The 25,244-nt window shown below is 40.1% G+C and overlaps 2 protein-coding genes across 3 annotated transcripts in view; one reads left to right on the top strand and one right to left on the bottom strand.

The window, feature by feature from the left end:
• rrm1 (ribonucleotide reductase M1 polypeptide) overlaps positions 1 to 8,772 on the bottom strand; it is a 29,825-nt gene extending 21,053 nt beyond the window's left edge. Inside the window, exon 1 of one of the 2 annotated variants that reach the window (XM_042077150.1) lies at positions 8,668 to 8,772. In XM_042077150.1, coding sequence (XP_041933084.1) covers positions 8,668 to 8,686 — 19 coding nt within the window. In that variant the 5' untranslated portion in view covers positions 8,687 to 8,772. Of the gene's footprint in view, positions 1 to 1,437; positions 1,606 to 8,667 lie in introns of those variants that run through there. The other variant, XM_042077149.1, reaches the window with a different exon arrangement.
• Positions 8,773 to 9,494: 722 nt separating this feature from the next.
• On the top strand, positions 9,495 to 24,389 carry exoc3l2a (exocyst complex component 3-like 2a). The gene is made up of 13 exons (XM_042077135.1): positions 9,495 to 11,248; positions 13,890 to 14,335; positions 14,670 to 14,890; positions 15,381 to 16,152; positions 16,769 to 16,883; positions 17,308 to 17,418; positions 17,515 to 17,615; positions 17,707 to 17,817; positions 18,073 to 18,208; positions 20,087 to 20,209; positions 20,326 to 20,481; positions 20,624 to 20,745; positions 23,644 to 24,389. Exons 2-13 carry the CDS (start codon positions 13,914 to 13,916, stop codon positions 23,915 to 23,917), a joined length of 2,664 nt encoding a protein of 887 aa, XP_041933069.1. The 5' UTR covers positions 9,495 to 11,248; positions 13,890 to 13,913; the 3' UTR covers positions 23,918 to 24,389.
• Positions 24,390 to 25,244: the final 855 nt, after the last annotated feature.

Here is a 25,244-nt window from a genome sequence, read left to right on the forward strand (position 1 = left end):
TGAATATAAAAATCAAATAACAATATCCAATTACAGTTCTACTGAAATTACTTGGAAAACAAAAGGTAAAAAGTATTTATAAAAATTCATTAAAATTGTGGTAATGGCGTTTTGGAACCACACTCTTTCATTTGCTTATTTCTCTGTACAGGAACGAACTTAAATGGGTTAATAAACATACCCCTTGATAATTAAATAATAATAGGTCACCAAATGACATGCTCACACTGGAAATGGGTCATGGCTGATGTCATATCCTGCTAGTGTGAAGCAACTTAATACAACAACGTAGGGGACATTTTTGTCGAGTCCTTGCAAACTAGCACAGATACAACATATTTCATATGCATAGATACCACATGTATTAACGTTAACCATCCTTATATAACGTTATAACATTTACCCATTTGGGGGTCATGACTTCGGAAGTACAATAAAACCAACAGGAAGACGGGTAACTTTGCTCAATGTTAGCTTATTAGCTTGTGAAGGTTCGTCTTCAGAAAGAAAACGATGCAATAACATCAAACCCACGTCGTCTGCACCACATTGCTGAATATTCTATATAAATCTAACAAGTTTTAGAAAACATCGATCCTTCGTCCCTTCACGGCAAACTTTGAGTGATGCATCATTAGCTTGCTATAAAATGAACACAGTATTTGGCGCCAAGATCAGCTGAAGTGCTGGGTAAAGCCAAGTAAAGGCTAGTACTGGATTTCATAAAATATTTTTGTAACTCATAAATTGGTCAGTTAGTATAGATTGGACTGCTAGCTAGTTTAACTATCACTATCCAGTAAACTAGGTCAATTGTTCGGCTAGTCTTGGAGGGACAACAGATCATAAAGCTTTGTTTCTCAAAGGCGTGAGGGGCTTCGGAATCTAAATTTTGGTGGTAAAGCTTTCCCACACATAGGCGAGAAGTGAGAGCTAACGAACATTAATGTTGACACAACGTTAGCTGGCCATACAACCTACTTTAAACTTAAGTTACTGGCTAAATGTTAATCATCAACAGAATATGTTTGTCGTTTCCCACCAGACAGCCCATGTTAACCACCTAACTTAACGTTAATTCTTCGCATTGATGGGGGTGCAAACTGGCAGAAAAGTTCGCAAGATAACGTTAATGTTGGGATTGGGTATGTTTTACGGAGTGCGACACATTGTTCCCAAGTTAATTAAATGTTAGACTTTTGATGATTATCAACAGAAGTAGCTACCCAAATAAAACACTGAACAGTTTTTAAGGAAACTAACGACCACCTAATCCATGCAAATACAGGAAACTAGACACATACAATTAAGTAATTAGTGACAAGTTAGTGAACCGGTAAACAGCAGATAAATAACACATTAGCCATATGAAACTAAATGCTGGTTACAACCACACAACCAGCTAACATTACTAGCCTTGTAAATTCTTGCACCTACCTCGCTTAATTACATGCATCTTTGCCTTTTTATTTCAAAGAGCAAATCCCGATTAAAGACAAGCCAGCCAGACAACCCAACAGCAAGTGATTGACTATCCCTGAAGTTAACTTGTAGAACAAAGCGCCAAATCAAGCAAAAGCGCGCCACGAACTCTGAATGCGCCAGAGAACTAGCCAATGTAACGTTTTGCAGATCTAGGCCAATAGGAATACATCAAAGATTGTTAAGGAGGAGCAAGATACTTCGTCGTAGTTCATGTCTATGGGCGCGAAATGGGGATCGAATCCTGTCTGCATAAAGAGGCGTGTCGATGACGTATTGACGAGCGTACGTTGCAACCCATAGACTGTATAGAACTGGACAGTGTGCCTGCATTCTACAGTGTTCTATGGAATTGAAGCCGCCGAGGCGACGCCATCTTGGAAAATTTGGAGCCAATTTGAAGTGCGGCTGCGCAGCAAAAGTTGAAGCATGCGCAGTGAAGAGGAGTCGCGGTCAGGCACGCCCACTCAGTTGCCACTCAGCGAGTTAAACACGCCCCTTGTCAAGTGAAACCCGCCCCCTTCTCCTTTCCACAACGCAGGTCGACTCGGCGCAGAAGGCTAGCTGGCTGGATGAATTTTGCGGCTGTGAGTTAGCTAAACAGTACAAACAACAATCGGTTTGTTCTTGTCTGGTAAGTGTTGCGTATCAATTGAAAAGTTTTTTTTGTCTATTGGTGTTCTTAAATACGTCTAAGAGAGCTTATTATGTTGATTATAGACTGTGACAATTTAGTATGGTGAATACTAATGAGCTAACAACAGAAATACGGACAGCGAATTAGATGCTAACGTTAGCAGATACATTAACGTTACCGTTAACGGGAGGCTAAGTTAGTCGTTGAAGTGAAGATTAGCCCACAGCTCCCGTAACAGTCGATGCATGATATACTTGGTTTTATTAGTTGTTGCTGTTTTCAAATATCAAATATCTCAATCTTAATGTATGCCATCTCAACATGGAGTAACCATTGACCGTACATGGGGATTAATAACACTAGACAGTCAGTACAGTATATGATGTGATAAAGCAACGGTATGATGTGATAAAGCAACGCAAGTTAACGTTAACGTAATGTGAAGCATGGACCTCATCAACCCGTCATGTTAATGTAGCTACTAGCCAGTTTGCCAGCGTTGCATTTTTTCTAACGTTAACGACAGACACCTGTTAGAGCTACTTCTGTGATGGTAGGTCGGTAGCATAGACTGTAAAAAAAATAGATCGGTAGGTCGGTAGTTGTAGACCGCATAAGTGAATGATCGATAAATGAAACGCCTGCATTAAACTCTACGCCAAGAACCAGTCACTTCCCAGGGATATCGGTGAACATTTGAGAAAGACCTTAGTTTGTCATCTAACGTCCATGATCAGTCATACTGATAACGTTATTTTTCAAGCTGACGCAAGTTAATAACATTCACACCGCATATTTAAATGTATAGTTAACATTAGGTAGGCTGTAAAGTTTATTGCACACACATATTTAATTAATTGGTATTACTAGTGGTGTTGAGTGCCTGATTAGATGCTTTGTAATGTTGTAAAATTGTCTGACTAACTTTATTGTAACTTTCCTTTTTGCAGGTTAGATATGGGTGATGGCTGAATGTACTGGAGGTGGCGGCAAGGTGGTCTCCATGATCTACATTAGTCTGCAAGCAAGGGAATGCCTACGTGAAGTGGTTTGGCTGGAGTGGTGTGAGGTAGCATGTCCTCCCCCTTTCTCCAAGTCCCCTGACATCCATCTCCCTGACCTCATCACCCACCGTCACTGGATCAACATGAAGCCCCTTATACATGGGACATGGCACAGCACCACTACGTTCTGAAAACACATGACTTTCAATAACTTGCGTGGCACCAAGAAAAGTCTGCCGCTGCTCTGAACCTTCTGTTAATGTGACCTCATTCATACTTGAGTCTGTACACATCCCTTTGTTTCTATTTTCTTTATTGATGTCACCCAAACTTCAACTTTCTGTATGCCCCTGAACTCACACAAATTGTAAATTGCAATGCGCCATTTAACCAGTGGTGTAGTCTAGTTAGTTAGTTGTAGTGGTGGGTATACTGTGAGCAACCCCAAATGTTATTAAATACGTGTCCTTGCCTATTTTAAATGGGTATACTGAGATGATGATGCTTTTTAAATGGGTTTACTGTGTAGTCCTGTGTATCACGTAGACTATACCATACCACGGTCATTTAACTGCCTTGGTATTTAAGTCAGAGGCCATTGCTTAGTATTTAACTGTAGCCTACACAAAGATGTAGACGTTACTAAAATAATAATTATTTGTTGATACTAAATCAATATTGAATGTTTTTTTTTTAATTTCTTTTGTGTGATATATCATTCAGAATGCTGTAACATGACTGGTCTTCAATCAGCCAAAGAGGACACATCATAACTCCTCTCCTAGTTACTCTCCATTGGCTCCCTACAGTAGCCAGAATTAAATTTAAATCTCTCACTTTGGCCTATAGGACACTGACTGGATCTGCTCCTTGTTATTTTAATTCAATGATCAAGATATACATCCCCAACCGCCCACTGCGGTCTTCTGATGAGCTTCAGTCTTAAACGCTAGGTCAAATTCAAGACTCTTTTCCTCAGTGGTTCCATGTTGGTGGAATGAGTTGCCCAGTGCTCTTCGTTCTTGTGATAGTTTTTGGTCTTTTAAGCTCTTCTTATACATTATGGTTTGTATGCAGTAGTACTGTTTTATTTTCATTATAGGCTGTTGATTAATTTTACATTTTTTATTATTGATATTCTCTTTAATGTAGTCTTACCATGTTTTTGATATTATTGATTGAATGGGCATTATTATTTATTATTGCTTTCCCCCCTCATTGTTTATTTCATTAGGCTATTGATTGATCCCTGTTTTAAGTATTATATTGTTTTGTATTTGTTAAGGGTAACCATAACCATCATCATCATAATGTGGTATTTTCTTATGCACTTGAAACAAAGAATAAAAATGTTTCATTAAACGTAGTACCACTTTAAACACATCACACACTGAACAGCAAAGTAGCTTCCTGATTATGTGTAAAATGTTTACAGAGTATCCTGATGTAGTAGGTCCATGTTCTCATATTTTTACAGCTGACATGAAGGCTGCAGCATTACATTTTATATTTATAATGGAGCACCCTCTCTGGTGAAAGACTAGCAAGCCTGTGGTAGAGGCATACGATTACAGACATATTGAGAGAGCCTATCAATGAGTTGTCACAGTTTTCAATTTAGACGTATTATTTTGAAATGGGGTACGTCTATGCTGGGAATACCTGATCAAATCATACCAATGCAAAATGCTTCTCCAGCAGTGCAATCGCAGGTAACAACGATACCTTAACTCAGCATTTTCAGATACCGCTGTTATGAGCATACTAAGCAAATTGTCCATTTGTAACTTTGAATCCTACCTCACGTTAAGCTATGGTCCAATAATGTGTTCACTAAAACACAAGTAAAGTTATTTGTCGGGCTGATTCATAAATGGGCATACCGAGGTTGTCGACCTAGCAGGCTAGGTGGCGTTTATTGCCATTCGCAAAACTAAGCAAGAGTTAACGTTAATGAAACTTAACATCGCCTTCTCCAGAGACAAAGTGTATTCAAATGAAGTTGCAACGATGATGGCGGCAATCACTGGTTACGTTAAACCATTTGAAACAAGTAGGACTGTAAATTATGGGGACTATGGCTAACGTCACTTCGGATCAATATAGCAGAGCCCTTTTACTTTACCTATCAACTGGCTAATGCTAGCATGATGTAGCATGCTATGAGCTAATATACTTAGCATCTTCGAAAGAACAGCACATATCTTTTTTCACAAAGCATCTGTAACAACTAACAACGATGTCTCTTACAAACAACTACACAATGTATGACTATCAATATGTATTTAGTCAGACTGTGATAAGATATAGCCTAATGATAATAACAGCAACACTTATTTAGGTTAGATTATGTGTCGAAATCAGGTGTCATTAAAATAAGTGAGCGATGGCGTGGTAGTGTCTGCAGCCTAGACGGTAAAACATAATGGACAAAGCGTCGTGTCTGCAGCCAGCCAGCTGTCAATCATAGGTGTAAACACGCCCTTTTTAGATTTGTTAATATAACATTAAAAAAAATAATTTCAGCGAGAAAAGAAAAATTGTGTGTATTGAAGCATCTTAAAAACTATTTTTTCGAATAAAAAGTTGTTGATACAAAAATAGTTTTAGGTGAGAAAAGTGACACGGAAAGTTGGCTACTTGGCCATTGAAATACATGGGGATGGGCGGAGTTACACATTGTACTGCAGCCAGCCACCAGGGGGCTCTGGACTAGCGGTCGCATCACTCTTAACAGACGGCACACTGTCCAGTTCTATATATACAGTCTATGTTGCAACCGGCCAACAGCAGCTGCATAAATAACCGGCGCACACCTGATATAAGGTTGATTTTCTCCAGACTGGAATGCTCAAAAATGCTAAAAATGTACCTGAAATGTTCAGAAGGGTTTGAGGATCATGAAAACGTGCCCAAAATTCACATTCCTAAGTCTATAGAACCAAGACCTTAGCATATGTGGTGAAATTCTGAGCTATGCCCATAGACTTCAATGGAGCAGTCGCTGCCTCTGCTCTGCATAAAGGGGGATTTTGACCCCCCCTCGTGCGATCCGGGTTCCCGGAAGTGGCTCCTGATGAAACATCTTGCTCCGCCTTAACAATCTTTGAATACATTTCCGCCAAACACTGTTTACATCCAGGATTGCCAGATTGGGCGGTTTCCCGCCCAATTGGGCGGTTTTGCAATCTATTTTGCGGGCAAAAATGGGTTTGGGCGGGTGTATAAAAATTGGGCTGGTTTCGGATCAGTTCGGCGGGTTTTTGTAGCCGAAACAAAGGCACTTCAGACCCTTCTTCCAGCGACCGTCTCTGGTCAGCAGGCAGCAGTCTCTCACTCACTCACTCACTCACTCACACACCCTCTGGCTGACGTGCCCCCCTAAACTCACAACAGACACTCTCAGCTCACGTCACCTTATGTATCGAAACATGCATTCTAGCCATATAAATGGCATAGTGCATGGTATTTCCATAACCGCGAGATATGCGCTTCACAATGACCGCAATTAGTTGTTAGATATTCACAGCAGACAGTAACGCCCAGCAGTAATTTATCCAAATTAACACATATTTCAAGTACCATTCATGATGTTGTCACATATTGAAGTTGTGGGAAGTTTAAGCTGTATGTTTCTTTCGTCCCCCATGTCGTTTCATTTATCCCGGTCTGGAGGGACGAATGAAACAAAACGCATGTTCGATTTCTCCTTAAATAAATCCTGAATGGTTTTGTTCACAGCTGAAAATGCAACTGTATTTGACAGAGGACCGATGTAGTTTGCTTGTGACAAAATATTAGCTTTCAGTGTTTTACGATGTCTTTGTAAATTACGTTTAATTAAAAAGTGTTTCAGTCCGGTTCTCCCCTACTCTGGCGCAGACCGCCATTCAAACACACAGCTCGCGGGGTTTTCAAACTTAGCTAGCTGACTGACAATGTCAATATGCCAAAGTGGGCAAAGAGCATTTTGTCATTACAGTCAATCTCTTCATGAGTGTGCACACTGCTGAAAGATTACCTACGAGACAGGATGGACTTACCCCTTCTTTCAGGGTTGATGGATGTGCGCAGGTCTTGCGCGAATGGCTTGACATAGGACTACGGCCCACGTTCCGTCCAGCCCGACAGTTGTTGAGGAAGTTTGACAAAGCCTAGGCCTACTAGAACTTTTTAATTATTTTTAGGCCTAATAACAATTGCTCAAAGCGATTTTCACGAAGGGCCTAGGGCCATAGGCCTATGTTTTTTGTGTAGAGATGGCCCATGCGTGAACGTTCTGCTTCTGCAAAGAGCGCACTGACACCCCTGTTCGTTCAACGCGACTTTCATGAAAACTAGGATTAACTGCCTGTCAGGTAGGCCTACTAATTGTTCTAAATTACAGGTGTCAAACTCAAGTTTGCCTTTAGCCTATATCTGGCGTATGGAAATATTTTTTGCGTGTAGTTGCCATGCATGGACGCACTGCTTCTGCAAAGAGCGCACTGTCCTAAATAGCCTATTCAGCGCGATTTTCATGAAAACTCTAGGCCTAACTGCCTGTCTCAGGGAATATATAGCGCCTAGGTAGGCTATTAATTAATTGTTCTAAATCACAGGTGTCAGACTCAAGTTTAACTCAAGCCTTTAGCCTACATTTGGGGTAGGCCTATGAAAATATTTTTTGTGTAGCCTACAGTTGGCCCACCAGTTATGAACGCACTGCCTCTGCAAAGAGTCGACACCCCTGTTCTATAATCAATGCGATTTTCATCTAATGTTATACATGAATATGCATGTGTCATGTTGCTATTATAAATAATTGAAATGTTGTGCATTAGGCTATTTTGTATGTTCATATATCCACTCAATGTTTTTATGTTAGGCTAGCCTACTGAATGCTTTTGTTCCAAGCGTCTATTGACACTAAACAGACAGATTAATAGTCTATGTTTAGCCTATCGCATTATTTTCCCTAACATAAGCTTATAGAATAATAGTCTGACGTCCGTGTAGCCTACTTTTGCGTTAATTTGATTGAATATTGTTTCTGAAATTGGATAGGCTAAGTCGAAAAATGGGTCATTTTAAAGCTTGTTAATGATTTCAATGTGTTTAAATGAGAAACAAGCAAAAGCTAATTTGGGCGGTTTTTTGTGCATTCTCGCGGTTTTTGACGAGGTTTTGGGCTGGAAAACCTTGCTGGCATCTGGCAACACTGTTTACATCACGCGTTAAAGTCCCGCCGCCGTTGCTGGTATCAGAAAAAAAGGGCCTTGCCAGTATTTGAAATTGTCATAAGATACGTATTTAACATATTGCAGTCATGTTATACAATAATAATTAAAAAATTAAAAAATTAAAAAATGCACGCTGCGTTGCAATGCTAATGATAGCAGAGAGAACAGATATCAGATATAATCACAAGAACTTGTTAGTAATAACAATGTCTGATGTTAACACTGTCGTTAACTAGCAAATAGCCCGCGCGCGCGCCTGCCAACAAACACAACATTATTGGTTTTACAATAAGCCTAATGCCATGTAAGCGCTGGCACCTACCTCGCTTGATCACATGCATCTTTGCCTTTTTTAATTAACCAAAACCGAAGACAGGCGAGTCAAATATACAGCCCGAACTGCCCCTTCCTTGAAAGTGTTCTGTTGCACAAGCTGAAAGCGCGCCGGGAAATTTGAAATGTGCCAACTAAACCAATCCGAGAAAGCCAATCTGCCGTGCAGACAATTCTATGACATCGCGCGTAAACATTGCCCCATGGGTACAGGCGCAATATGTTTATGTAGGATAATTAGCAAATCCTTCTATAGAATACTAATAGAAAGCTGTTAACAAAAAATATAGAGATTTTAAAAATGAATCAACAGTAAAATACCCATAATGATATACTGATTGATCAGAATGATGCATAGGTAGTATCTTACTGACTGACTGACTGACAGTGAGAAATCATCTTTAATTATTCAAAATTGCTCTTTCTGAATACACATTTAGTATACACTTCAGAATAAAGGACTTTCATAGAAACTTTGATCAAATAGGCCTAGGCCAGTGGTTTTCAAAGTGGGGGCCACGAGGGGGTGCCAGGGGGGCCTCAGCAAGTTGGAGGGAAAAATAAAAGCAAGAAATAAATACATCTGAAACATTTAAAATATACAATGAGGGTTGTTATACAATGCCATTATAATAATGTGACGCATATCTGAACATATTTCCCATGATAATGACTGGGAATAATAGTAGAGGGATGGCTCATATAGCAGAAAGCCCCAAATAAATTTTTTACACACTGTATGCTCGCGAAGTGGTTGTGGCTAAAATAATTATTAGATTAGCTTAATGTATTTTTACATTTGCCGTAGTATTGTCGATGGGTTTAATAAAACATCAAGGGGGTCCTTGGCCAAGTGGTATTTGGGGGGCCTTGTTGTGGAAAGGTTTGGGAACCCCTGGCCTAGGCTACCCTTAAAAGCAACTGTTGACTAGCCTGGATGTCAGCCGAATTTAGCCCCGCCCACAATATTTGAGGTCGGAAAGTTCAAATTCTGACTAGAATTGAGTTTGACGACGTCAGGCACTAAAAATAATCACCCAGTCTTCATTCAGGAATCCCATCATCAAAACAATGGCATCTAAACAAATCAGTGACACAAAAAATACAGATGTACAGAATGGTGGAGTGTAATGACGTTGACAGTAGGATGCATTTTTGTGTATTGTAAGGCCAATAGCCTGCATTTGAGCAGTTGGGATTTTCACAAGGTAGAACTTTTTTAAGATTGGCATAAACTGAAGCTGATAAAAATGTCTCTTTCTTTTGGCTAGGCCTAATCGATGCCATGTAGAGCTTTCAGGTTAATTTCCACGGGTCATGGAATTTCTGGAATTTTAGAAAGTCTATTCCAGACATGGAAAGTCAAGGAATTTTATACATTTTGGGGTAAAGTCATAGCTCATCCGGCTAGCAAAGTCATGGAATATCAGGAAATTTTATTGTAGCAGTAAGTTTACTTGGCAAAATACATTAATACAAATGTGTTTCCATGCAGACATGTGTTATTAGCTTTATTGCTTGCTTGAGTATCCCAACTGTGTTCATTCAATGCCTATTTATTCTTCTAAAAAAGTAAAAGATTCTTGAACACTGCACGGGTGCTCTTAAATCATTGGTCAGTAGTCAAGTCAAGTCAAGTCAACTTTATTTCTATAGCACATTTAAAAACAACTGAGTTGAACCAATGTGCTTAAAATTATATTGTATTCATTAAGTAAGTTAATTAAAAAAAAAAAATTGTCAAGGAAAAGTCATGGATTTTAGGCCTACATTTGACTTAGAATGGGAACCCTGAGCTTTACATTAGAGCATTTTGTTTGCTTTGTTGCATGGACCAAGACCGCAGCCTAGTGCCGTGTGAGTAACATGGAAGACAAATCCAAAACTATTTGCCTAAAACACCTCCCAGTAAGTGGTCCAGCAAGTCCAGCACAGTTTACCCCAGTGGTGTTGTGGTTCCATATTACCTCTAGAGGGTAGAAAAGTACAACCTTAACAGCTGTGAGGTCCCAGATGCAAAGATGACAATATTGGACAATATTAACTGTCACAGCTATAGCCATCTTTTTGACTAAATAATAACAAAACTAACTGAACTTATTTTGAGAACATATGGAAACATAAAGCAATGAAAGCAAAATACTTTCATCTTTGTTGTGCAAAACAAACATATTCATATTTTTGTGATGCAGTGATTGTATAAAACTGCCATCCATTAACTCTAAATGAGTTTTACAATACAACTTTAAAATGTGAATCATATAAGGCCTTGGGATTCAGACTTCTGACTAAGACTATATTTGCCCATCCTGTAAAAAGACAATGAAAACCAATGATTTTTTATCATGTGTCATGTCCGCATGCGCACAGTGTCTGCACAATTGTTTATAGTGGGAGGTTTAGACTGTTTCCTCAGGAAATAGCATCATCTGTGGCAGAATACACAAGACCTGGCAGACCGTCTGGGGATCTCAGACCAAGGAGGAACATGAACTATCCATACTTAAATACCGGCAGCAGATAGCATTACCCTGAGAAGCTGGACTACAAAGCGCATCAAGGTTTTAGAGGTAGGCTATGATTTTATCCTACTGATATTGCTCACTGTCTACACATGTGTTCTTTGTTCTTAAGACATTGGAAATGAGATAACATGCCAGAGATGTTTTCTAACAAATAGCTTGAATGAATCAAACAGACAAACCACTGACTGCCCACAGAATCTATTCTATTTGTGATTTGTTGTGTAACTTTGGAACGTACAACAGAATTAGACAATAGCCTTGAAATAGCAGAATGTTGTTAATTAAGTGCCACTTATATTATATTATATTACATTTTTTAATTCACATGTTTCAACTGTGATCACAGTAGAAATCAAGCAGCTTGGACTCAAATGAGAAAAAAAATCATATCCCAAGACTCATGGGGGGGGTCATTGATTAAGCACTTTATTCATCCACCTATAGACCTCAAAGATCTGTCAAATGAATTTTCATTCAATGTGAAATGTTCAGTGATAGTTATTTTAAAGTGAAAAAATAAATGTCATATGACTGTCATGCAAAACGGCACCTTAAGAAAATAGCAGAAAGTAGATAGTTGTAATTCAGAAGAAATTACTGTATGGATTTAAGGTGTCAAGACAACACAAATCATTTCACAGCAGTTCATCCGATCAATCAGATGATTGTTTTTTTTTTCAGGAAAGGCTTTAGTTTGACCTGAGCACCTTTGTAAACTACTTGTCAAAATTATGATTTTGGGTAAAGATGTCTGTCATTGAAAAACAAAACTACCACTGGATTAATGACTATGACACATTTATTGGCAATAATCTTTTATAATCTTTTAGAGTTTTATGCTAGTTTCACAATGGAAACAATGAGAAAAGATCCAACCTTAATGGTAGTGCAGGAGAGATTGCGCAGAGATTGCGCAGGAGGTCGCGTTTGTGTTTATATTTATTAGCAGACACTTTTGTTTTGTCAAAAACAATGTACCTTATATTTTAACCAAGGACCAAACCAAACACGCCAGAAACCCACCCCTCACCCCTCCCTTCAGTATTTCCACAGAAACTCCACGCATGGTTTTATTTTGGTTTGGGGGACAGGCTGCCCCAACTTTGTCTCCTGTCTTCGGAGCCTGGGTTGCCTAGAGACGTTTTTTTTTTTGTGTGTGTTTTTTTTTACAGTGTACTCAGGAATGGGCAGTGGTATAAGAAGATGATTGCTGAATGTGACAAGCAATGTTAAGAGGAGCAAATTTATTCTGAGAAGGGGAAAAAAAAAGAAGAAATAAGTATTTTTAACAAAAAAATACACATGTCACAATTATTGGCACCCCTATTTTTAAATCCTGTCTTTTAATTCTAAAAATTCCTTCCCACTCCCATTGCCATATCAGCATAATACAATATCCTTAGACGTCTCATATAGCATCTCATAAAGTTGGGGAATAGGCAGGGGATTTGAGAGCATTTCTCTTCACAGATTATCTTACATCATCCAGATTCTTAGGTCTTCTCCTCTTAGGTGCATTCTCCTCTTAAGATCACCCTGCACTGGTTTTGTATGGAATTCAAATCAGATCAGAATGCCCAGGTATTTATGATGATATGTGACCCCTAGGTATGTTTTTTTTTTTCAGTATAGTCAGTCTTCTATTTCTGCCAAACCTCAAATATTCTGTTCCCCCACCCCCCTTACCATCCTCCTCACTTTGTGTGTATAGGGCCAGATAGACATGGGTCTTTTTCCAGGCAAGTTTGTAAGAGTTCCATGGTGAATTGTCGTATTGGAACTTCTTAATATGGGTATTTTCAGGCAAGCACCAGTTTTTTATGCCCATTTCCTGACTTGCCCATTATTTCAACGGTGTATTATCTTGTCTTTCCCATGTTGAAAATATACTGACTCTGAGGTTATTTTTACACCTCAATGAAACAGGAAATCATGAATTAATGCTTGAAAGATTATAAACACTCTGATTACCTTAAAAAAGTTTAATATATAAATTAAGAAATTAAGCTATGTTGTTTCTGTTATATTTTGTTTATATGATTTTCTAGTGTTGCCAATAATTGTAGCATGTGTATTTTTGAATATTGTTTTGTTCTTCTTCATGGTTGGATTCCTCCTCATTGTTTTCATTGTGAAACTAGATAAAACAACAAAAAATAATTTTTACTCATCTTCACCAGGATAAATGTGGAGGGCACTGTATTCATGATCAACGTGCACAACGAGTTGAACTATAGGCCTACTGATGTTGCTGATGTGAAACAGTGTTATTTTGATGTATAGATCTATCAAGTGATGGAAGTATTTTCCATATTAGAATGGTATCTTAGAAAAGCACTTTCCTAAAACATTGGGCAACAGATTTTGTTCATTGTGCAATGCTCAAACTAACACATATCATGGCACTGATTACATTGGTTGTGTCAAGCTTGTTGTTTAATCATATTCAGCTTGCTCCACACTGTACCTTTTCTTTCTTTTCATTGATTAACTCTCATCATGGATCCCACTGATGGTTACATGCACTCACAAACATGTAAAGCTACTTTACCTGCCTCCGCTGTACTGGTGGCTCATACAGAGGTGGTGAAGTTGTTTACAACGGTGGCCAAAGTTCTTCCATGTTGTTCTTTGTTGTTTAAATAAGGAAGTTCAAGCACATAATGTATCTATTTTTGTCTTTCAGTTTAAGAAAGACCTCCAAGCCAGAATGCCCTTTCTGAAGAAGCTGCCAGGGCGGTCAAAGGGTTGCCACAACAAAGGGGAGCTAACCATGCCAAGCTGCAATCTAAATCCATTTGAGGAAGTGGACCAGCAGTGCCAATACTTTCCAGAGGAAGCTTTGGCGTTAGAGAGGTCCCAGCAACATTGTTCCTTCGACAGCGAGGCAGAGGAGAATGGAACCAATCAAAGAGGTTCTAGGAGCAGTCAGCCTCTCAGGGGAACCTTAGTCAAATTATACAGCTCCTCACCTCTGAAGACACTGGGAAAACTGGGAAAGGAGCTGCGTAATACAGCTCGCAGCAAGTGGGGAAGCAATGCACCTTCCCAACGCAGCTCAACTCTACCGTCTGAGAAGAGGAGAAATAGTCGGAGGAGTTCAGAAGAGATTATGACCTTACTGCGCTACAGGTGTGTGTCTGTGTGGGTGTGTTCCCGGGCGTACGCAAGTTTTATATAATATGTTAATTTGTGAGAGGAGATATTTCTCTTTCAGTCCATAGTTGTGCAAATATTTTACATATTGTATTGACAGGATCAACTGTGTTAAGCTTGAGTGAATATTGAATGATGTGCTCCTAGTGTATATTACAGTGTTGGAGATAACCTGTTGTTTTTCTGTTAATGCAGTAAAACAGCACAGGTAAGGTTATTTGTGGAGTCTAATCTACTTCTCAGAGTATTGCTAACAATGTCTTTTTCTCCACCACTTTTACGTGTAAACCCTTTGGGCGTCATGCTCCAGTTTGGCAAGCCTACGCAAAGAGTCCACCTGCCGAGAGAGCCTCTATGGTGGAGACTATAATCTTGAGACAGATGATGATGCCCGCAGACGCCCATCCTTCCTGCGCATAGTTAGTCTTGGCAAGCTTCGGAGGGAGTCAATGGTGGACCGCATTTCCCAGGAGGCCGAGGAAGAGACGGTGGAGGAGCCACCAGAGGTCAAACCGAAAGAACCTCTCTCCGGTACAGACATGAGGGTTAATGATGTTTTTATAGCTGTTGGCCATACATTGTTAACCTGACTTTCACCAGATGAATTTCGTTCCGCTTAGCTCTGCCTAGCTTCACTCACATCCATCTGGGACCTCTTCCATTGAGAGTGATTTCAGCACGAGATTGTATGGTAGATCCAATCAGGACGCAGGGCAGGAGTTTCATAGATGTGACGTAGCGTAGAAACGACTGTGAGACTGTTATTAGCGTCACGGGTTGGCTTCGATGTGAGTGGTTGAAGTAGCACGTCAATAGATGACGGACAAGTGGCTTATTCAATCATATGCAAGCATTTTTTGATTAGGCCCAGCCTTCTGAAACACCATTCCAATGGATCGGTTCCAGATGGATGAGTGGAGCTAGGCGGAACGAAATTCATTTGGCGAGAGTCAGGTAAATACATTGTAACATCACTGTATCAAAATAGACTAACACTCTCCTTGTTCTCTTTTTGTCTCAGTCTTAGAGATCCTGCGGCTTGTCAATCAAAGGAGTCTACTGCTAGCTGATACCCACATTCAGGAGCTTGAGCGTGAGTGTGAACTCGATCACCATCCACCCAACATGGCACCATCAACCTCACGTAGGTCCAGTGCAATGTCCACAGGAAACCCTCCTGAGACAATGCCCACCTCCTGTGTCTGGGATGCGGGCCGGCGCAAGGCTAAAGACGTGGAGCTTCTTTACGAGGCCCTGCTGCAGGAGATGTGGGACGTGGTGCGGGAGTCGCTCCGGCAGCCCTGCGCTGGCCCGCAGCTGGGCCTGGTGGTGCTGGTCATCCAGCAAGAGGAGGCGGCCGACTCCGCCCGGGCCCAGCGGGAAAAGACCCGATCTCTTCCCAGCAACAACGATGAGGGCATCCACGAGGGGCTGTTGATGTACCCCACCCCCAGTGACTCCCCCCAACCCTCCTGCCGGCCTCGCAGTCTCATGAAACGCTGGGAGGAGGCTGTGGGAGAGGCTGCAGACTGGTCGCTGCCACAGCCAGGGGGCATCTCAGCCGGCCAGTTGGCCTCGTTCCTGGAGCGCCTGAGTGGACGTGTGCTGGAGGACCTGGACGCAGCGTGTCGGAATGTGGTGGCCATTTACCCAGAGGACTTCAGGGCTTTTCAAGTGTATGTGCACAGCTACCACAGGGCTGTGGCTCAACGCCTCAAGACAGTTACAAGTGGCCCACTCCAGATAACGGACACGTATGCACTGCTGGACTGGATCTACAATATCTACAGCAGGTATTGTTTCAGTGTTTCTAAGGCGGGGACCACATTAGCCAGTGGCAAGCGGCAGGTTTCCTATTGTTCTCTCTATGGTTCGGCATTGGAACGGTGGCAACGCTGGCATAACGCTAGCGTTGAACAAACTGAGCGTTGAACTTGGTTCAACTTTCAAAGTGCAACACGCGCGTATTCAATTGACAAATCGTTTGTGTTGCTTAGGAACGAGATAGAACTTATTATGGTCTGAACATTGCGTTACGTTTGGCGCTGCCGCTTGCCGCTGGCTGATGTGATCCCCGCCTAAAGGTTCAGTGACAACACAACTGGTGATGCTGATAGAACTTCTGTTAAATTCTCTTGAAATTATATTTAGCTGCAAGGGATGAGGCCATTTTCCTTCATGTTAGTCTGTATGGATCACACATTCAAAGTATTTTTTTGTGTGTTGGTAAGGCTTAATTTGTTTCAGATAACATTTTATGATTGACAAATTACAATTTTGTTTAACTATCTTTAAGGTCTAGATGTGTTCATGATGTCTTTTACCACTAAGCCAAAACAATGCATTATTTTGTTATAGTCTGAGAGGGAGTTTGTAATGCATGACACTGATTCATGGTCTGTGATGCAGGGATGTTCTCGGACCAGTTAGCAATATGGCAACCCTTGACTGTACCCAGCTGGAGCCACTATTACCACCAAAGTGTATTGACAGACTGGAACAGGACTGCATCAATACTGTTAAGGTAATGAGTGTTATGTGTGTATGTTTTTTTCATTATTTTACCTGTTGGTTGTATGTTAAGTCTCATTTTCTTTTAAAATGTGTAAAGCGTACTGAGACCATGTTGTGTGATGAGACTGCGCTATAAACAATAAATTGATTGATGTCAGGACCCAAAGCACCCACTAAGTTAGTAAAACCTATAAAAAGGGGCATAATTCTGGTCCTTAATTCTTCTGAGATGTAGTGTTGTTTATGATAAAAAAAAACAATAGTGCTAAAACATTTATTTACTAGTGTTTATGGTTAGGCATGGTTCTGGTATAGGTATAATTTAATAATCCTTAGTTACTGTACAATGGAAGCCAAGGTCCCCACTTAGACATCAAAATAAGAATGTGTTTGTATTTGCATGTGTGTGTGTGTGTGTGTGTGTGTGTGTGTAGGACAATGTAAGCATAGAACTCTCACAAGTACTAGAAGATGAGGAGAGGAGATGGGCCCAATCCATGCACATTGAAGAGTACCAGTCCAACCTCGCACGTTCTGTTATACAGGTCAGTAACTCACACACCTGACATGAAGAGGGTGGTCTTAATGACAAGAAAGACTTTTATTTAGAGTTTATGCATAATGTCTTTCTGTGTTTTTAGCGATTGAAAGTAGACATCGACAGATCAACAGCTATTAATGAACAGCTTGGAGCTCGAGTAGCTCGCTGCACTCTTAGTGGCCTGGCAGACTTCCTGCAGAGGTAAGGTGGTGAATAAAGTTTATTGAACAGATGATAATGCTGTAAAAAATGGTTCTGATGTTGGTAGTAACAGTTATCGCTTTAATTGCAGTTTTAAAAGAAAGGTTGAGCTGTTCCATGAGACACAGGCTGATTTTGGGGACAAAGGGGATGGTTATATCTCCAAGACAATCGCTCTTGTCAATTGCATACCTCCCTTCAGGTAAACACATTTTAAGAGGCACATAAATAAAAGTTTTTTGTAAATGTGAGATGTTAAGAATATATATTAAGAACATATATATGTGGGTATATGTGTTATATAATGTTCTGTGTGCATGTTTTTGCTTGTTCTGTTTGTATGTGCAGAACAACAAACTTACCTTTGTGTATAGAATAGGCTATATAATAAGCCTACCACTGTGTGTGTACTTGTGCCTCTAGTATGTGTGACATATGTACCTTGTTGATTTCACAGGAACTTTGTGGAGCGTTGCCGGCAGTGTGATTCCCTGGGGAGTACAGACTCTTTGGAACATGCTCACTCCTCTCTTGAGACCATTGTCAACCAGTCAACCAAAGTTCTTACCGACAAACTGTTCGATAACATCAGGGTGAGAGATTTATTCACATGCATAAACCATTCTTAGTTTACCCTTGTTAGTGGTAATACATTCCCTGCTGCTCTAGTATGTCAGGGTGTTGTTCCGGGGTTTGTCCTCCCAAGACCTATTTCATCCGGTTTGTACATATAGCCACTGGCGTATGCCAGATTACATAACTCCTGAATGCAATGTAATTTCCCTTAGTTTCCCTGATGCAGATGGTGAATATCTTAGTCATGTCCTTCCCAGACAAAAAATCAAATAGACTATAGCTGTGCAGTATAGGGGGGGGGGGGGGAAATCATTGCATGTGTTTACTGCTTAAACGCATAGCTGGCCAGCTGTTGCTGGACCTTGTATTCTAGCAGTTGAGAGGACAAATAGTTCTCATCTCTCTACCTAAAGGCTGACAAAGTTGCTCTGAACCTAAAGAAACAATTTTGTTGTTGGGTGTGGGGAGGTAAATAATAGAGAATAACATGTAACTGACGAAAAGTCAAATGTCAAAATGAATTTCAGTTTCAGCGATGAGTGTGAAATATGAATTTTTGATTTTTGAAACTGATAAATTAATCATTTCTATACATCTAGGTAGGATCTGTGTTATTTTTACTTCTTTCTTACTTTTCATAAGGCGAGCATTTATTAACCAAACTATTGTGCATATAAAATCCAAAAGAAATGTATATATATAGGCCTACATATATACATAATATAACAAGGAGAAATCATGTGACAATTACAGCATACTTCAATAATGGCTGATAATCATAGATACAAAATTAGGAGGCTTGAGCGAGGCAGACAAAATATCTGGAATTGAACATGGCTTAGAACCCTATTATGAAGTTCAACAAACAACATAAGTTCAGTGGATCATAAATCAGTCAGATCATTAGCTGCTTTCAGACATAGGTGTAAGTTCTCATGTTCTGCGGATATCAAGCCGTTGGGCTGTATATCTGAACAACATAACTGGACATTTGGAACCTCAAACTTAGGCGGCTCTTACACTACTCCCCTCCTAGTATTTCCGGGACGTTATGTAAATGAGCTCATGTCTGAACTAAGCGAAGAACATGCTGGGCTGTGATTGGTGAATGGTATGTATTGTATACTTTCAAAAAAACATGCAGTCGTGCAACAAACAGATATTGACCTTTTGTCAGCTTCGCATACCGTAATACAGAAAGTGAACTGTCTTTGCCAGCTCTTTGACAATAACTTGTCTGTACTGGTTTTCTCTAACGAGGGATCCAGGCTTCCTGAATGAGGACGTTAACACACAATAAGCTAGACACTTTGTGTACTTCCCACTTCCAATAATTTGGCTATTGCTGAGTCATACTCTGACAACATGCCAGTTGCTCTTGAATAGTCCACCACTGCTCAGATCCCAAGATGTGGTCCATCAAAAGATGAAGTTGTTTACAATTGCCTTAGTGACAACATTATTATAAAATCTGTTTAATAATTCAAAACAATGCTCTCTCATTCCTTACGAAAGCTGTTTAATCAATTTAATTCAGTTTTGGATGACTAATTTAAAAGCTGCCAGAGAACTATTTATGCAATTTTTTTGTAAACCACTTTTCAGAGAAATACAGAGATATGTCAGTATATGAGTACAAATGAAAAATAACACACACACACACACACACACACATATTTGTGCAACTTGATAATTATCCATGCCAGGTAAATACCACAAAAGACAAAAAAGGGTTGGGATGCTTTGATGGGCAACCAACACTTATTTGTAAGGGCAAACTGCCTCGTGTTGTCTCTGGCTACTACTAATAATAATAATACTAATAATAGTTGTATTAGTAATGAGAAATATTATCGCCTCTCATGAAACACTCAAACATTTTGTTTTTTATACAGCCCTTCTTTGACAAGCTGGTAAAGCGAAAATGGCTGAATAACACTGAGGCATATGAAAACATTGAGATTACCATCAAACAACACTTTAAGAAGTTCCGTAGAATGGACTGTCCTCCATATCAAGTAAGTATCATTTTTTTTTTTTTTCTTGTCCTTGTTACTTGTTCTTGTTATTTGTATTACAGTTACAGTTATGTCATTTTGATCATATTTTAAAATCCTTTTTGTCTGATTGACAGGTCCTAGTGAATGAGGTACATAGGCGTGTCTTGATTGAGTATGTCCGTGCAATCATGAGAGGCCGCATAATCTGCACATCGCTCAAAATGAGGAAAAGGGTGGCTTACAGACTTCAGGACGAGGCCAAGCAAATAAAAGCACTTTTCAAAGACCTGGTTAGTACTCAAGTGCCTTTGCTGTATCACCTTTTTTAAAGAGCTTTGCTGTAACACTTTTTTAAAGAGATATATTAGTAGTAGGAGTATATATTTTTTTATTGTTATTGGAATACTCAAATATTTTCTCCCCATTCCACAGGAATCTGATTGCTCATGGCTTGACAGTGTCATTGCACATTTGGCGGATATTATTCTTCTTGAGGACATTCCGTCAATACAAATGGAAGTTGGAGTACTGGTGAAGGAGTTTCCAGATATACGGTGAGATTTAGCCTCAATACGATGCATCACTGTTAGAACTGTCGCTATATTCACTGGAGTAGTAAATATTAGTAAAATGTTGTAGAGCTGGTCTACCCTAGCCTAGAAATCTAGACGCACCCTAGCGGCGGCAAATTAATTTGCTCAGCCTGTACGTCTAGTATCAAACCATAGGAATTTCTATTGGCTGACGCCGTGGACGTCATCAAATCACAACGCTCTATTTTGTTAGAGTCTTAAGGCGGGCTTAACAGGATGATGATAGTCCTACGACGGTGAACAACAAGGAAGGTGGATATGGCGAACAAAGACCGGTTGTTTGAATCGGCGTTGGCGTCAACTTTGGAGGAGTTGGACTTGTGCTTTTCTTTGAAAGTTGAGCAACACAATGCACTTAAGTCATTCCTTTCGAAGAAGGATGTATTTGCCGTTTTGCCGACCAGATACGGATATGGTCGTAGGGCTGGCCTATTGCCTAGGCAGTTTGAAAGACAATTCTCTGCCCGCCCCTTGGATTAAGCGAGGTGAATGGGTCGGATTTCAATGATATAGGATGGCCCGCCAGGCTAGGTCTACCCCATTGTCATTTCCAATCCCACCACCTCTCTCCTCCTCAGATCACTTCCTGTCAATTCCCACGGTCGCACACACACACACATATATATATATATATATATATAGAGTGGAATGTACACTGCTCAAATAATCCAAGGAAAATATAATCCTTGCCTCAAATCCAAGTGGTATCGTACACATCACACAGATTACTGACATATCAAATACTTGATATTGTGTCACATGATAATTCTATTCTATGATATTCTGGTTTAAGCCAAAAGTGATGGGGGTGGTTAGGTTACTCTTGGGCAGATGTGCTGTCGCTTTTGCGCCCACTTGAGGCGTATTTTCTTCGCAACGTTCGCGTAAAAACATGCCATCGTATGTAAAAACAGGCCGCACTTGGGTAAAACCGCAGACTGCGGAGAAGGAGTATAAGAGACACCTTCAAAGACAACAGAATCTCTATTCAGAGCACCATTTTTGCTTCTTTGTACTATAGCCTATCAAAAGCAACCTTAACTTTCACTGGCCTTTTGAATGTCTTACTTTCACTTTCACGTCATCTACTCAAACTTTTCTACTTGCTATATTTGACCAATCTTCTATAGCCTTCGTGCATAAGTAGTTTGAGTAGAACTACTGCTCTCCATTATCTCCCTGCTTGCTGACGTCTTATCAAGTATTGTATTATTTCATGATCGCTAAACTTTTGATTCCTTTTAATCTTGTCATCACTTAACTTTATTCAACTGCACTTGTGATTGAAGTAGGCTAAGCCGTTCAGTTGTGAATGTTCGCAAATTGCAGTAGGGGGCGGAGAAAGGCACTGATTATCCGATGAACGGCAGGTTTGATAAATACCACGTAAACTGAAGAAGCTCAGCGTGCGCTTTCTGCAGGTTTAGGCATGGCGCAGATAACGGTGCGTTCCGAATCTACCTACATCTGGCCCTCAGTGTTTTTCTCCAGACTACAGTAATCCTGTGTTCATGTTTTATTAATCGTATTATACAATATGCTTGTCATGGCAATACATTGTGAGAGATCAAGATTACTGATATGCAAACCTACGCATTTCTATGGCCACTAAAGACAACAAAGAATTTTGCAAATGATATATTGCCCCAAACAGGCATTTTAAGGAGGATGCAACTTGAAAGACAAACTTGTTTTGGCAAATTCCAGAGGTTTCTTCAAGGTCGGGATGTCCAAAATAGTTTAGCTAGCATATGTTATTTTAGCTTTATTCCCATCCTTCCCAGGGCAGCGAGGGCACCAGTTTGTGGGCATAGATATGCATGGTGATAATGAAAGGCCAAGTGCTGTCACGTAGTCCCGTTGCCATTATTTTTAGGCAGATGTGTTTTATAGACAAAAATGATGGTCCAGGGGGTATTTACAGGCAACGTGTTTATGTATTTATAAGTGATAGAGTGGAATTCAGGAGAATAGGTCATTAGCTGAGTGGCAAATCTCCTGCTGACGCACAATTCAATGCGGCTGTCAGGAAATAGCCGCCAAGGACTTCCTGTTCCTGCCATCCCAACGGGAGACTGGCTGGTGCCTCACATAAGATCAAAGAATGAGGGCCCCAGCTTCAGGACACATGTTAAGTCACTCAAGAAAAACATCTCTTATTTTTTGCAAACAGTATGATGCTTTGCAGCATAACCGAGCTGATTTAAAATCTTCTCTTGAAAATGTTCTGCAATTTTCATCCGTCTTAGAAGTCCAAGAAAAGAAGTGATGTCAGTTAAGATCATTTTATAATTCTGCTTCAAGGAAGCCACATTTATATGAATTAAAGAGCACCAACTCTTACTATGAATCATCTCAGAACAATTTCTGTATCACAATTTTTACATAAAAAGCCTATAGCCCTAGCCTGAGAGAACCCAGGATGGCAGTTGGCACTAGCACAAAGCTGCCATCTTTGCCCATATAAGGAGATCTGGGTACTTCCTATGGGAAAATAACATGGGGATTTTGAATAATGACACTTGTTAAACTCTTGCAGTGACAAAGAAGTCAGAAATGCAGACGCTTTGCCCTACACACTTTTGTCAGAGGGTTTTGTGATCTTCAGTACGTTAAGATGGCAAACTTTGATTTTTGCTACATGGGAGCTAATCAAAGCTAATTTTACCAGTGGTTACACTCCTTGAAAATCAGAAGTCAACAAACGATTTCCAGACCAATTTTTAATTGAGAATTAGGTCTGGTGTTAGCGAGGATACCATAGCCCAAATAGGTTGTATATTAGTGTCTGGTTTATATGTTATTTTTACATGTCATAACTTCTTAACATCTACTCTCCTAATCACTCTTCTTTCACAGGAGGAGGCACATCTCGACCGTACTAAACATGAGGGGGATGATGCAACAGACGCAGCGGCAGGTGATCCTGGGAATAGTTTGCGACCTGGAGAACAGCGAGAGCCCGATGCATGTGCCTCGGGACCACGCCCTTTTCTCTGAGATCCCGGTGACCAGCGAGGTGTCCTGTCTCGGACTGGTGGTGATTCGCATGGCACTGACTGTATCTTCATGGGTGTCAACGATGTGGCCCCACCATAGACACAGATATCGTCATCGACGTGGTCACACATAAGCATCCCTTTAGCTGCCTATTATGGTGCAGTATTTTTTGTGGGAGTTCTATTGAGGAGATAATATGGTTATCTCAGTATTACATAGGATGATAGATGCAATGTGTTTGTAAAACAAGCCAAATAATTGTACAAAAGCTGAAGACTAAGGGCTAAGTTAAAAATGAAGATGAAATATATTTCTTTATAGTTCTTCTAAGTCAAAAGTGATTACATAGTCTTCCTGTCATAAACCTATATTTGCACACATGCATACTTTGCAATACTGTATATTTATGTTATATTACTTTGGGTTAGTAAAGTATTTCCTTTTTTTTCATACGATGGGCATTGTCTGTTTTACAATTCAAAGAATGATGAACTGCTGGGGCAAATTCAAGTTAAGGTTGCAAGTTCAGTTAATGACAATTCCATCAGTTTTGTAATTTATGTTTCAATTTGTAAGTAAAAAAATAAAAAATAATGTTTTGGAAACTTGTTGTATTGCTTTGATCATGGCTAAAATTGTATGTACAGTTAAAAAATAGGATGCAGACAAAATTGGTTCCCAATCCCTGCACACATATGGCATCTTTGGAGGGCACTGTATTAACCAAATCTACCTGTTACCTTGTAGTTTAGCCAAAGTCCTTTTAAGCAAGTCCCTCCACTTGGCGGCCATATTGCAACACTTTTTGGGCACTTATCGGACATCTATTTCAGGTACAACTGCGCGTGCGCAATGCTTCACAAATCACGACATACCAACTCGCTCCAGCTGTGAGATCACAACACATGATTGGCATGATGTATTCACAACATACCACATGATTGGCACAATGTATTCACATGCCAACTTTTGGCGGCAGAAGGGGCGGAATATGTGTAGAAGACTGCCATGTTTGCGTTACAAACTAACCCCATACATTTCTATGGGAGATTCTTGAGTGCTGTGTCTCCTCATTAGAAAGTCTCTGGTTTAGCACCTTAAGATATACAATTATACTAAAATTGCTCTCTCTTGATATCCTTGTGTTCTAATGGACCTCATGCTGTCTATGTAAGTCCTCCAAAAAGAAGGCACTCTTACCCATTGCTATATTTCTGGGAAAGCTGACATTTTGTGTGAAACTACTCAAGTTTGGATATGATTCCATAAATACAAACTGATCCATCTAACAAAATTGGCCAAATGGTCAAAACTGCTAACACCATTGTTAAGGGAAAACTGTGATTTTTCACACAGATCTCTGTTTCTCATGATCACAAGTATTGTCAGCTAGAAAAAAAAATCTACCAAGCTTGAGTTGCTGCAGCCAACAACTACAGCAGTCAGGCTACATTATAGTG

The sequence above is a fragment of the Alosa sapidissima genome, chromosome 21 (genome assembly GCF_018492685.1).
Source record: "Alosa sapidissima isolate fAloSap1 chromosome 21, fAloSap1.pri, whole genome shotgun sequence".
NCBI lineage: Eukaryota > Metazoa > Chordata > Actinopteri > Clupeiformes > Clupeidae > Alosa > Alosa sapidissima.

Bases quoted from the DNA above. Each gene is read 5' to 3' on its own strand.
- exoc3l2a (XM_042077135.1), top strand. From the start codon at position 13,914: ATGCCCTTTCTGAAGAAGCTGCCAGGGCGGTCAAAGGGTTGCCACAAC. The intron at 14,891-15,380 runs GTACAGACATGA...TTTTTGTCTCAG, and splicing joins ACCGAAAGAACCTCTCTCCG to TCTTAGAGATCCTGCGGCTT. The intron at 20,210-20,325 runs GTAAGTATCATT...TCTGATTGACAG, and splicing joins TGGACTGTCCTCCATATCAA to GTCCTAGTGAATGAGGTACA.